This window comes from Schistocerca piceifrons, unplaced genomic scaffold (genome assembly GCF_021461385.2).
Source record: "Schistocerca piceifrons isolate TAMUIC-IGC-003096 unplaced genomic scaffold, iqSchPice1.1 HiC_scaffold_2340, whole genome shotgun sequence".
NCBI lineage: Eukaryota > Metazoa > Arthropoda > Insecta > Orthoptera > Acrididae > Schistocerca > Schistocerca piceifrons.
In genome coordinates this window covers 2812166-2826135 of record NW_025728274.1, presented here as the reverse complement: position 1 = coordinate 2826135, position 13970 = coordinate 2812166, and the positions used below count along the sequence as shown (strand labels likewise).

At 41.7% G+C, this 13970-nt stretch overlaps 1 protein-coding gene across 1 annotated transcript; it reads right to left on the bottom strand.

Annotated features, from left to right (window-relative positions):
* Positions 1-4709: 4709 nt before the first annotated feature.
* On the bottom strand, positions 4710-13435 carry LOC124742863 (extensin-like). The gene is made up of 2 exons (XM_047248809.1): positions 13097-13435; positions 4710-4754 (listed from the first exon to the last, which is right to left on the bottom strand). Exons 1-2 carry the CDS (start codon positions 13433-13435, stop codon positions 4710-4712), a joined length of 384 nt encoding a protein of 127 aa, XP_047104765.1.
* Positions 13436-13970: the final 535 nt, after the last annotated feature.

Genomic DNA, 13970 nt, shown 5'->3' with positions numbered 1-13970 from the left:
AGGACTTAAACTATATCTGTACATTGTATAAGGCTCAGTCACAACTTCTGTGCATGTCTATGACAGGTGGTGTGGGCAGCCTATCAAGTTAGGCTGTGGTCTCCTGATCTCACATTTTGTGCTCGCTTACTCAGTTGTGCAGGACTCTGACACTTGTCTCACTCCTCTGTCAACACAGCTTCCCTTTCATGTCGTTTGTCCCCTAACACTGCAGTCAGGTGTCATGTGGTGTAATTATTTAATACAATGATGTATTATATTCTGTACCTTATCTTCTATACTTCTTCTCAAACTCTGTTATAATTACTTTAAAATTCAAAATTGATGCCTTTGACGCATCACATTTAAATAAATAACTTACTATGTCACTTTTGACTTAACAAATTATTTATTCCCTTCATCATCACACTCATGAACTACACTAAAAGATCACCTTCATTCAGTATAAAAGAGACACTCACAATAATTTTGAAGGTTCCTCTTCTGTGTCTCACAACATACATCAGTTGTTGAAATAACTCCTTCGGCAGCCTATTGCTTTACAGGACAGTGTGGTGACCCCACAGAATACTTATTTTAAGACATGTAGTTTGGCACCCAAAGCTGCTGCGATAGCTGTACAGTGCTGAAGGTGCATATTGTCCCCTGATGTAAGTCACCACACACAAAATAGAAATAACACTAATGAACAATATCTGTACATTTATGTTTGACATGTTGTTTTCTATTGCTCTTTTCATAATGTGTACACAAAACTTCTTTCAAAATGGCATTCATTGATAAGAAGTCATTGATATGTGCATCTCTCCTCTGGAGTGGTACGTACAAGCACAGTCTGTGAACATGGCGCCCAGTGAACACAGTCCAAAGTTTTTTAAAATTTTTTTTTCCTATATGCCATGAATGTGGATTTCTTTTTGTAACTATGGCTTCAGAGATTGGTTATAGCCTCAGTACATCATTGTCCATGATAAAATACGCAAATTTACCCTCAATTGCAGCCATAATTTAAGAGCATGTCCCTAAAGTGAACATAAAGTGCTTGAAAGATGTTTTCCTCTCTGTGTGTACAATAGTATCCAGTGCAGAACCACAGCGGCTGCGGACACCCGAGCCTGGAACCAGTACTGGGGCTGGTGACATACGTGCAGTGAAGTCACCTGGTGAGTAAGAGTAAATTTACACGTAATTGCAGCCTTAACTAAAGCAGTACATAAAGTACTTAAAATACGTTTTACTCTCTGTGTGTACAATAGTAGGCAGTGCAGAACAGCAGCAGCTACGGTCACCAGAGGCTGGACCCAGTACTGCAGGTGCAGCGAAGTCACCTGGTGAGTAAGAGTAAGAGCCCACTGTGGCAGGCTTACATTCCTGCTTTGTACACTAGAGAATCAAATGTATCTGGACACCTATTAGTGGACATTAAGATTTTGTGTTCTCCTTTATGAGGACTTGAACTCTTCTGGGGACTCTTTGACATTTCGAAATCTCTGTGGGTGGATGCCAGCCCATTCTTCCTTGATAGCTGATACCAGACAAGGTAGAAATATTGGACACAGGGTATGGAGTGAAAATGCCATTTATAACTAATCCCTAAGACGATCCATTGCTTTCAGGTTGGAACATCGGCAGGCAAGCCTTCTTCAGGAATGCCACTGGTTATAAGCCTTTGCCTAACAATGCTGATCCATGAGAGGTACAAGTGTTGAGCTGATCAAATCGGTCGTTGTCTGTAAACTGTTCCTCTGCTGTGTATAGTACACAATACTGTCAAATATGTACTTACCCTTCTGCATTTATTATATCCTGAAGTACAATAAGGGGAGAACAAGTTAAAGAGGAGAAATTGCATATTGTTACACTGCCTGCTCTGCACTGCATTGTTGGCAGTAGAGTTAATGGCGGATAATGTTCACTGAGTAGTCACTCTATTCAAATTCTTCCGTCAGATACCCACGGAGTATAGCACTGTTTGTCACTCCAAATCTCGTTTCCACTCATCCACTCAACAGCAGTCATGGGTTTTTATGCTACAGTCAGTGTGACTTTATGTTGAACAGAAATGTTGTTTCCAGAAGCTGCTCAGCCACTGTAACCAGTTTTTCTAACTCCCTGTACACAGCCATTTCCTTAGTGGGCTCCTAGCTGCACTTCAAAACTGAAGAGTGACTGCAGCAGCTGACTGCAAGCTGGTTTTTACTATTTCCTACCACAATGATAGAAGCACTTGTCCATCAGCATACTGTGTGTGCCTGGACTTCATGTAGCATTGGTTGTTCCTTGACATTTTCACTTAACTGTCACATCGCTGACAGCTGACTTGGGCAAGTTTGGAAGGGCTGAAATTCATCCCTGTGTTAATTATTCAGGTGTAATGCAAAGAAAAGTCCATGTTCAGTGTACTCAGATCCCTGACTGATGAATTCTGCTTACAAAACAGTATTACCTGCCACTTCCTATAATATATATGACAGCAGTATCTGTTGCCGAAAGAACAATTGCCATGGATAACCATGCAGCTTTGCTAGAAATGAAATGATGATTAAATGGATGGAGCGTCTGCCATGTAAGCAGGAGATCCCGGGTTCGAGTCCCGGTCGGGCCACACATTTTCAACATTTCCCCAATGAAGTACATCACCGCCTGTTTGCAGCTAGGGTGTCCATTTAATTATCATTTCACTTCCTATAATAGTAGCTCCACCTCTCATTGAATTAAAATACTCAGTTGCCCATTACATAAGGGTGCCCAGCTATTTTGATTGGATAGTGGGTTTATAGTTCTTATCTATGTGATTTCTGCAACCCCTTAGTCAGTCCACCATTCACAATTGAATTAGAATCCAGAAATCACAATATATTTTATTATATTTATGTTTTTGAATATTGAGGACTTTGATTTGGGGCGAGTATTTACTGACTTACAGAAATACAAAGTTTACCTATATAGCTGTGGAAATATGTGTGCTGAGAATTACAGGGAGGGAAAAGGAAACAGAAAAATGGACAGGGAACAGGCAGGAGTAGGAGACGTAGTGGGGAGGTAGTGGAGATGAGTGATAAATGTAATGATGGAGTGAGTGACAGATAGGATAAGACAATTACATGCTCCTATCCTAGGGAGGTGAGTGGGGGGAACATTGAGGTGACAGTCTGGTGAGAGGCATTGAGTGGATATCAGGCTACATGGACTACAAGCTGCAATGCCTGTAGCTTGAGACCAGAATACCAGGAGAAGCCAGGGAAGAGGCTTAATCAAACAGTGGGACTCCAATGAATGAATGAATGAATGATGTGAGTAGAAGAAACAGAGGATGATTTGTATTTCAAAACTGAACCTTTTTGTACAACCTATTAGGGTAGTAACTTAAATGGAAATATTGGGGTGTGAATCTAGTTTATAAATGGTCATAGCTGATGCGTTCAGCACTACCATAAGTTATTTGATACTAACATTTTCAGGGGCTCCCTTAACCTTTCTGTGGTCAATCAGACATAAAGGTCCTGCCAAAATGTTTGTTTCAGAATCTGCACAACCATAGGAATGTTACATTTCATTGTGTACTGTAATCTGTTGTTCAGTTTATATACAATTAAAACCCAGAAGCTGACAGGTGATGATAGAATGTGTTTTTTCCTTTGTTGGTACAGAAGTGAGTACAGTATGTTTTGTAGAAGGAGCTTCCTATCTTTGGCTTAATTGTGGATGGCAAAGACAGTGTAGATATTATTTATCTTTGTTACATTATTTGCTAGGTATATACTATTTGACATGTATTTTCACTGATAACCCATTCTTGAAGAAAACTAATGTCTGTGTCTTGTAACTAAAATTAATGCATGTCTTTATTAATGAAAATCATATAAAAATCGTGACTGTAGTTGGAAATCTACCACCACAAATGTACAGATATTGTTCTTTTGATGTACTGTTTTTCTTCTTTCTCATGAGATAGTGTACTGGAGACATTTGTTTTCTTTTCCTTATTTTGTCTTGAATGTCTCAATAGTTTCTTGGAATTAATTGTTTACAATTATTTATGGAGCTGTCTTTTGAATTACGCGGAGGGTGATTATGAAGAATACAGTCAGCAGAAATAAGGTTTCTATGATCTACTTTATAACATATGAAAGCTGATCACCTCTGAAATGAAGGTGCTGGGAGTGTATAGTAGAGTGAAAACAACTGAAGCTTGTGGGATGAATGTGTCAATGCTTTTGGAGAGAATGGCTGATAATACAGTATCACTTCCTGTTCACTAGATTTGTCTCTGGTGCCAGTACCTTTGTTCATAAAATATTTCCCATCAAGACTTTCACTACAGTTTGATCCCAGACCAATCTGTTTATCTTTCTGCCTCACCTCTCTACAGGGAGTCCAGCAGGGAGCTGCCTTGCCCCATCTGCCACCCACACTCGTGGTCATATGTCCCACCTAATGTGGATGATCCATGCACATGGAGAGAGATGTGCTCAGGTAGCCATGAACATTAGAACTTCATTGGAACACAGAAGGCACATGATAATGTTGGGCAAGTGAAACAGCATCCTAGTGCAAGCAACATAAAAATACTCCTGATATGCTGTAAGGTTGTCACTAATATGAGCTAAGCTGAGCACTGCAAGCTGCACTGATGATGTCCTAGATTCCAATATTGCTGTGCTCAGAGGAAAAGTCTTGACTGTAACAGCAGCCAAAAGTATGAACTGTCATCCCCATGGAGGAGATGGCAGTGTCAACCATGAGGCACACACCTGGAAGAAAAATGCAAAAATTGGGCCAAGACATCAGTAAGGAGGGATGATGATGTGGAATGGTGCAGGCAGAAAGATACCAGGATGAAAGAAAGAAGTGGCACAAGGCATTTGAACACGGAGCAAAACCATTCAAACACTATGCAGAAGCACTTGAACACAGAGATGAAGGCTACCTAATGGATCACAAGACACTGGTAAAAAGCTTCCAGAGACAAAAAAGGTGTTATAAAAGCACTAGAAGAGAGATGTTCCTGAGTGGGCAAGAGGAAGAGTGTTTCATTGTGGCACAGATGGTACATGCCAACATGAAGCAAATGAAACAACTTTCTGATGAAGGCAAGGAAGAGAATGCCCTGATGCATGAAAAGATTGCTACTAATATGAAAATTATTCTTGACGCTTCCAGTTGAGCACTCTGTCTGTAACAACTGACAAACACTGCTGTAGGTAGCACTGGCAATGCCAATATTGTGGGCTGCATTCTTATTAATATAGTCATGCATTCCAAAGTAGATAGTTGATGTCGAGTCTGGAACTTGGGTTGGCTGGTGAGCCACTGTACATTCCCCTACAAAGGCTATGTAGCGGAGAAATACTGTTAAGTTGTCCAGTGTCGCATGGCTCCAGGGTGGAAACCGTGCGGTGTCTGTCATTGGCAAGATCTGCTGCACTGAGGGTGAGTTTCAGTTTCAAGCCTGTTAAGATGCCAGCAACTGACATACCTCTGTTGTGTGGCATAAGGCAGGATTGTAAAGCACGAGCCAGATGCTACACAACCCACTTCCACCTCATTCCTATTATGTCTCCTAATCCATCCTGTTCCCATACGCATCAGATTTTCTTTCTGTCTCACCTCTACAAAATATCCACCTGAGAAATAATCTGCCTCACCTGCCACTCATTCTCCTCACTACTTGTACCCATCTGTAAGTAAAGAAAGGAGTGTTACATTGAATGTGTTTGATGTGGCATTATTACTGCACAAACAGCAAAAATGTGGTAAGTGATAAACATTTTTGCTATTACTTTCTGTGGGGTATCTGTGAGAGAAATTCATGATAATTTAAAATTATTGGTGAAGTTTTCTGCAAAACACTAAGTGCTCTCATTGCCAAATACTGGATGAATATAATGTCGGTACATTAATGCAATTAGTGAAGGTGCATAAACAAGCTTACACGCAGTTCCTAAATGTTAAACGTGACACTGTGTTAACTGTGTAACATAAGATTGTATGTTTTATTAAGCAGATTTTAAAATTTGATCAATAATTATGTGAAATGATGACAATAAACATTTATTTGTCCCTGCCAGTCTTCAGATAGCAAGCGTGCAACCGGAATAAAGTTCTCGCTTTCTGGAACTCGATAATATTGATGGTTGTTTATAATTGAGTAGATTAGATGCTCAATTATACACTGATCCGTACTTTTTCTAAAAGATAGAAACAATTGATTCTGTTCTTTATCAGGTCATGTTGAAACACACTTTGTTTATCACTAGTTTGTTTTACTTGTGCAGATGAAGTATTTTTTATATTAACACGCAAATTCTTTTTTTGTCAATCAGGCCCTGCTGAGGAGGAAGGCACGCGCCCCATCGCTCAGGTGAGTGAAAGTAGTGGATGCACGTATGAGACTGGCAGAGCAAGTGTGATTTTCACCAGTAGCATATAAAGTTTGGGTCTGTGGCATGTAATGAACCCCACACTGCTTCCTGTCCTCCTCCCAGGGTGAGGTCATATTTCATCAGCTCAGGGCTTTGAACCGTTAAAATACTTCCTCCTATTCTGAGCTACTCTGCACACTACCAACTTGCTTAATCAAATAAACTCCTTTATTAATATCCTATTCATCTCCATTTCAGTCTCATTGCATCTCCCATGGCAGTCTGTTTCCTGACATCACAAACTTTGCAACTTCTTTAGCACTGTTAACTGAAATGCTATCTCAAGTCTAAATTACTTGCTAAATGAACCAAAAAATATCTCAAAGACCACTCATATACTGGCTCTTAATTTAAAACAAGTAACTCTCTTTAATTATTAATGTCAAGTCATGTGTCATTGGTTAGTGTACAGAATCTTACTGACAGCTCGACTTCATCTTCGTCCTCCTGATGTAATGGCAGTTGTCATGATGCTGACAGTTCTAGGGGGAAGGCACATTGCTGAACAAGAATGAGACAGCAAGGAATAAACCCATGGACTGGTTGTTTGTGTTGCCATCATCATTTGTGAAAGTGGCATGGCTGGACCATGTAAAATTTGGGGATTCGTGTGGATGCTGATAACCACGCCATTGAGTGCCCCCTAACCAGGTATCATCATCATCATGATAGAATAAAACACTGAAATCATCATGAACTGTGAAGAACGATAAACTAATTATCATTATCCCACCCTGCAGATATGCTGCATCAATCTCCACTAGATTTTGTGTGTTGTGGTTGGCAGGTGTTACTAGAGGAGGCCAAAATGCATGCGTTTTAACTCACGCAGGTTGACGTGAGGTCTGGAACAGGACAAGGAAATTAGAATTTAGAAACACTGACTTAGCTGGTGGAATACTTAACTTTAATCCATTAATGATGAACGTCTGTCTTGATGGTACATGATTCACAATATCAATAGTAACTGATATGGGCCCCTTGCTAGGTCGTAGCAAATGAGGTAGCTGAAGGCTATGCTAAACTATTGTCTCGGCAAATGAGAGCGTATTTTGTCAGTGAACCATCACTACAAAGACGGTTGTACAGCTGGGGCGAGTGCTAGGAAGTCTCTCTAGACCTGCCGTGTGGTGGCGCTCGGTCTGCAATCACTGATAGTGGCGACACGTGGGTCCGACGTATACTACCGGACCGCGGCCGATTTAAAGGCTACCACCTAGCAAGTGTGGTGTCTGGCGGTGACACCACATTATGCACAACAGAGAAGGGTATAAAAGTTTAATGCCATCATTTGAATTTAAAAAAAAATAATAATCACTTTGTGGTGGTGACCATTGTTCATCGGTACTATAGACATTGTGAGATGTACACCTTTACCAAAGCGATGTGTTTCACCATAGTTGATACTCATTAAACATGACAATAAATATTCCTTAAAATCGACACTTATCACTTATTGTTGTCTAAAATGCTTACTGATTGCAGTTGGGAACTGAGATTTCTCCATTTTTGAGCAAATATCACAAACACAAATGACAGGTACTCGCAATTGCAAACACATTTCAAAGTACCTTTCTAGAATTATATCAGACTCATTCTCCTTCATACATTCATGGCCTATCCAACTTCCTAAACTCTTCTGAAAATACTTTCCTGCTTGTGAAATAACTACCAAGTAAACTACTTTGAGAGGTATACTTGTCATTGTGTTTGTTACGTTTGTCACGTGTTGATTAGTAATTCAATAAAACTACCTTAGTGTACTTAAGCACGTGCATCACAAATTGTGCAGTGTGATTTCAAAGTAACTGTTTAGTTACTTTTGTCGTTAGGGATTTGCTTTCAGTAACATTAATATAGGTCTCTGGTATATTAAACAGAATTGAATGATCATTCTTGTGATCTTTCAGATCTTGCATTGACGTACTTGCCAGCTCCCATGACCATGGCAAACAGTCCTTTATCCAGTAAGTGGTTTCTTTTTCATACATCTTGTTGTTTAGGACCAATATGTGACACAAATCTTAAAGGTCAGGAATGTGTCAGATAAAATAAAATGTTTAAGAAACCAAAAAAGAGGAGCCATAAGTTTATGTAAATGCAGTCAAGAATGTAACACAGGAATGGCCGCTGAGGTGCCACCTCTCCATCTCTTTCCTCCTCCTCCTCTTTCCTAATCATGACATTATTCCAATGGAATATTAGTGGCCTTCAATCCAAAAAGATGACTTGCGGCTGCTCTTGGAATCGCAGCCTCTGCTAGTTCTCTGCCTGCAGGAAACAAAATTGCATCCTCCTGACTGATTTGAGCTTTTGTATTTCTTCCCAGTCTGCTTTGACTCCCTCTCTCCAAAGATGGCATTCCATATCGTAGGAGGAGAGAGGGGAGTCATGCTGCTCATATGGAAGGACGTTCAAAGTCAACCATTCTCCCTGACTACCCAGCTTGAAGCTATTCCTGTCCGCGTTTTACATTCCTCTCCTGAACTTTTCCATATGTACTGTTTACACCCCTCAGTCATTCCGTGTCATGGACACTCTTCATCCAGCTTACTGGCCAACTCCCTCACCCCTTTCTGCTGCTCATTGACTGTAATGCACACCATTCTCTTTGGAAATCTCCCAGAACCTGACAGAGAGGTGCCCTCTAGGCTGAACTTCTGTCACCTTAACCTCATTTGCCTTATCGTGGGAGTACCCATCTTCCTTTTAACTACATGCACTCCTACCCATACCTGGAAATCTCCTGCACTGCCCAATTTGCCCATCATCTCATCACTGTCTCTAGTACGTACTCGAGCAACCATTTACCATTTGCTATCCATTTTCTGACTCCTACGCCACATATATGCACACCCAAATGGCAACTTTCTAGGGATGACTCGAGATTTACTGTTCCCTGGCACCCTTTGAGTAACATAATTTCTCCAGTTGTGATGTCCAGGTAGAGTATCTTACAAATGCCATCATTACCACCACACAATATTCCATTCTCGCCCTTCATCTTTACTGTGCCATGTCCCAGTGCCTTGATTGACTGAGCTGTGTTGTGACTCAACTCACATGCAGAGATGTGTTCTCCATGTTTTTAACCATCATTCTATGATGGCAAACTGCATTCATTATGAACAGTTGCATGCACAGTGTCATTGCACCCTTCAGGATAGCAAAAATCTAGCTAGATTTCCTTAACTAGTTCTTCTAACAGTTCCACTACCTCATCGGTTGTATGGGCCCTGCAGGACCAAGATCCATTGGGCTGCTATTCTGCGGAGATTTCAAGCTCCACCCACTATCATTCTGCCTTCCTCCACCAGAAACAAGTGGAGGAGGCTTGGGTAGTACTCTATTTTGGCAGATTAGCGAGTGCTACAAGCTGCCTTTAGTATGAGGGGGCGAGAACTTGCTCTCACTTCCTATCGATCCTCCAACACAGTGCTGGACGATGTTTGCATTCAGATGTTCCTAAACCTTTCTTTTGTGGGCAAGCACTTGCTCTTTCTTATGTACAACTGCATCTGGGCAGAGGGCGCCGTTTGCCAGATGCCAGCATAAAGACACTGTCATTCCCATACCCAAACCCAAGCCCAGTACGGAAAAATACCTTCCTTCTAGTTACTGCCCCATTTCTCCCACAAGCTGTGTTTGCAAACTGATGAAACATGTAATTCATGCCTGGCTGGTATAGTGACTAGTGTGTGGCAATTCACTGACCACTGTACTGTGCGGATTTTGATTAGGCCGTCCTGCAGCTGACCATCTCATCACTTTGTCAACGTGTGTCGCGAATGGGTTTCTGTGGATATATCAGACACTGCCAGTGTTTTTAAATTTGCAGAATGCCTGAAACACCTTCTGAAGGATGGGTATTCTTGATCTCTCTACATGTGGCACTTCTGAGGCCACATGCCCCATGTCCTTCAGGTATTTTTAAAATATTGATTTTTCAAGGAATGTTGGTACTGCCTTGTCAGACACCTTTACCAGGAAGTTGGTGTGCCTCAGGGTACTGTTTTGAGTGTGACCCTCTTTGCTATTGCCTTTAACCTTATTATGTCCTGTCTCCTGCAGGTCATCAGACCATTTGGCAATAGTGCCGTAAAAACCATACCAGGGATTGATCTCGGTGAGATGAGTGTCATTGGTGTGGTAAATGTGAGGTGTCTGACACTAACTCAGTATTCATGCTAGTGATCGCTTACTTAACTGCATAGGTTATGGACCTGACTCTCGGAATGTTCAATTCACTGACATAAGCACACTCTTAGCCTTAGTATATTTATTGGCATTCAGATTCTAAGTGCTCACTGTCTACCATTCAAGCAACTAAGAATGGAAGACCAGTTTTACCAACAAGTTTTTTGTTTTCCACTGCCACTCATATTCTCCATTTTGCAGCTTGAAAATATATCTCTGCATGATTTAGAATGAACGTTAAGGCCTCAAAATTACCTGCTCTTCCCAAATCCATTCTCCATGGTGAAATGATAGAAGCATTGCACGGTAACCTGAAGGTGCAGAGTTCAAAGCTACACATTTCCATTTTTTAATTGTTTTTGCAAATTCACTAGAAAGAGAGACAGATTTTTTTGACATTTATGCAAATAATGGAATTGTGTGTCTGAGTAATGAAATAGCTGCTCTTGTTGTGTATGGGCTTCACTCTGTTTCAGATACATTTATTAAACTACCTGTAGCTAAAGTCATGAAAGTTATAATGTTTTATGATAGAGAAAATAACCAACAACAAAAGCAACATTTGAAGAGCTCTTCTTAAAAGACAGAATGAAACATGATACCTTTAACAGTTCATGATAAGAAATATTACACACTACTACAACCACACTTAATACTTACCATCCTTAAATGTTTAAAGCAGTGGTTAAAATTTCCCAGAGTACTTTGACAAAGTGTGAACAAATAATGATGTACTTTTGCACCTACATACAGCCATTAAAGCTCTAATGAATGGGCAGGCAGCATTATCAAATTAGTTATCAACATTACTGGGTCAGCTACTTGTCAGAGAATATTAACTATAATCTATTAGATCTATTATGAACTACCAGAAAAAAGAATGCCAACAATTAAGCTTCCAGATGCATTTGAACTTGGATGCTGGCATCTTAAGTACTCACTTATGTGCCTTTACTGATGTAGATGTAGAATGGGTGCCAAGTTTGATATAATTATTTGAACACAAACCAGACCTCATGGCAAAGAATAGAAACAGTAAAACTAATGATTCACAGTATCATCCAGTTGCAGGCCTAGGTAAGCCAAGTGTTGCAACAAAACATTTGATCATATTCCATCAGATCTCATCTGTCACATGTGCCAAACTATAACTTCACTTTCCATTACAGTGCTTGTGTATAGTCCAGCACAATATCAACATTGTGAAGTGTGCTTCCACAAACATTTCTACAGCAAAAAGAGATCAAATTCCTTCACGGGGTTTACAATACTATTCAGGTTTTCATCACACAATGTTTGTCTTGTATGGGAGTCCTAGTGTACTGCATATCGTGCTTGAAAACGGGAACAGGGAGAAGGGGAAGATAAGGAAGATGATGGCGAGGTGAGTTGCAGTCTTGTGTTAGACCATCATAGCAACAATAGTTGCGGGCACAGATCAGTGGAAGATGTCATGGAAGGCCTTAGAACATCACTGAGACCCTAATTACAAGTAACAGACATAAGAAATAAATGAATACACCTTTGGTTGTCGTTACCCATGCCCTGGCTCCAACTCAAAACATTAATGTTTGCTTGACTGTGATATTCCTGTGGTGCTGCTTGTGAGTGGATGACTGTAACTGGGGTATTGTCAGAGGTGTTAGTCATCAGAAATGGCATATTAGTCCAATGCTGATTTCTCTCTTGTCATGCTGATAAATGGCAAAATTGTTTAAGGAAATTTTGTTCAAATATGTGGCCTGTCCTCAGTGTAAGCTGTGCAAGGTTAAGCAAACGTCTGCAGTATGCAGATGATTTGGCTTTCCATACATGCTTGACACATATCTGGCAGAGTCGTGAATTTCTATGTATCCTGTGTTGACATGACAAATATTAAGGGGTAGTAACGTGCATTTTTAAAGCTATACAAATTCACCCCAAGGGTGACTATGGGAGTGGAAGTTGCCTGAGTATTGGGAACTTTGGATAAAGTATCAACCTGTGTGATTGATGAATCTTTGGAATGTCAGAAGTCTACCCCTACTGTAAACAGAATTTTAAAGAATTTTGTTGAAGGAGGCACTATCAGCAGAATGCCTGGCTCAAGATACTGAGCACACAGCAGGATAACACATAGCTTGCCTCTAAGAGCCAACTAATCCCTCCCCTAGATACGAAGCAGTTGTAGTGAGTGACCAACTTCCCAGTTCCAATGATGCAGTTAGTTGAGGGCCAAGGAAAGCTGTACTGCACGCACAATGATCCACTATAAACCAGGAACTCAGTGAGGAAATGTTACACTGGCTGGCAGCCACAGAGCTACATCTGAATGCAATGTGAAAAAATGTATTTTTTCACAGATAAGTTGTCTTACCAAGACCAAACAGTAGTTTAGCAGCCGCGAGGGTCCAGACATAATGGCAAATAAGTGGTGACAACAGGTAGTACTAGCCGATTGTCGGTTTCCCCGCCGGGGGCGTCGGTTTCCCCGCCGGGGGCGTCGGTTTCCCCGCCGGGGGCGTCGGTTTCCCCGCCGGGGGCGTCGGTTTCCCCGCCGGGGGCGTCGGTTTCCCCGCCGGGGGCGTCGGTTTCCCCGCCGGGGGCGTCGGTTTCCCCGCCGGGGGCGTCGGTTTCCCCGCCGGGGGCGTCGGTTTCCCCGCCGGGGGCGTCGGTTTCCCCGCCGGGGGCGTCGGTTTCCCCGCCGGGGGCGTCGGTTTCCCCGCCGGGGGCGTCGGTTTCCCCGCCGGGGGCGTCGGTTTCCCCGCCGGGGGCGTCGGTTTCCCCGCCGGGGGCGTGGAATGCTTCCTCAGCAGCAGGCCGTATGCCCACATTTTGAAGAAGGTGGTGCTGCATTTAGTGTGAATGCTATATTGTGGAGGGGAATTCATGCTACACGAGGAATATTCACTTGTGTATAGGTCTGCTCATTCAACTGCAGCTGTCCAAGATAGACATTAATGTAATGGACTGGCTGTGAGAGACTGCTCACTTGAACACAATGGAAATTATGTGTGTGTAAGTAGCACGAACACACAGAGAACTGGCTGTGAAACACACCATTTATAGCTGATGCTCTTTTGGACTGCTTTTTTTGAAGCCTCGGTGGGGTTGTTTCTTCTGACAAATGGGTCCAATGCCTCACAGATTCAGTGCCAGGGTGCATGACTGAAGTCAGAAATAATGGGGCATTCTGGATAAAATGTTATGGACTGAGAACATTTTACTTTCTTTCCTTGTTCTTCTGTGCAGTGTTCTGCCAGTGAGAGCCAGCACAAAATCTCTTGGTGACGGAAAAATATCAAAGATGAGAGAAGGAAATTTGAGCTAGTTCTAGTTGGCATTATCCTTGTACCTGAAATAAATTTA

Excerpts from the sequence above, each read along its gene's own strand:
- LOC124742863 (XM_047248809.1), bottom strand. The coding sequence starts at position 13,435 with ATGTGGGCATACGGCCTGCTGCTGAGGAAGCATTCCACGCCCCCGGCG. Across the intron at positions 4,755-13,096 it reads CGGGGAAACCGACGCCCCCG|GTGTGTGCCTCATGGTTGAC; the intron begins GCGGGGAAACCG and ends TTTTTCTTCCAG.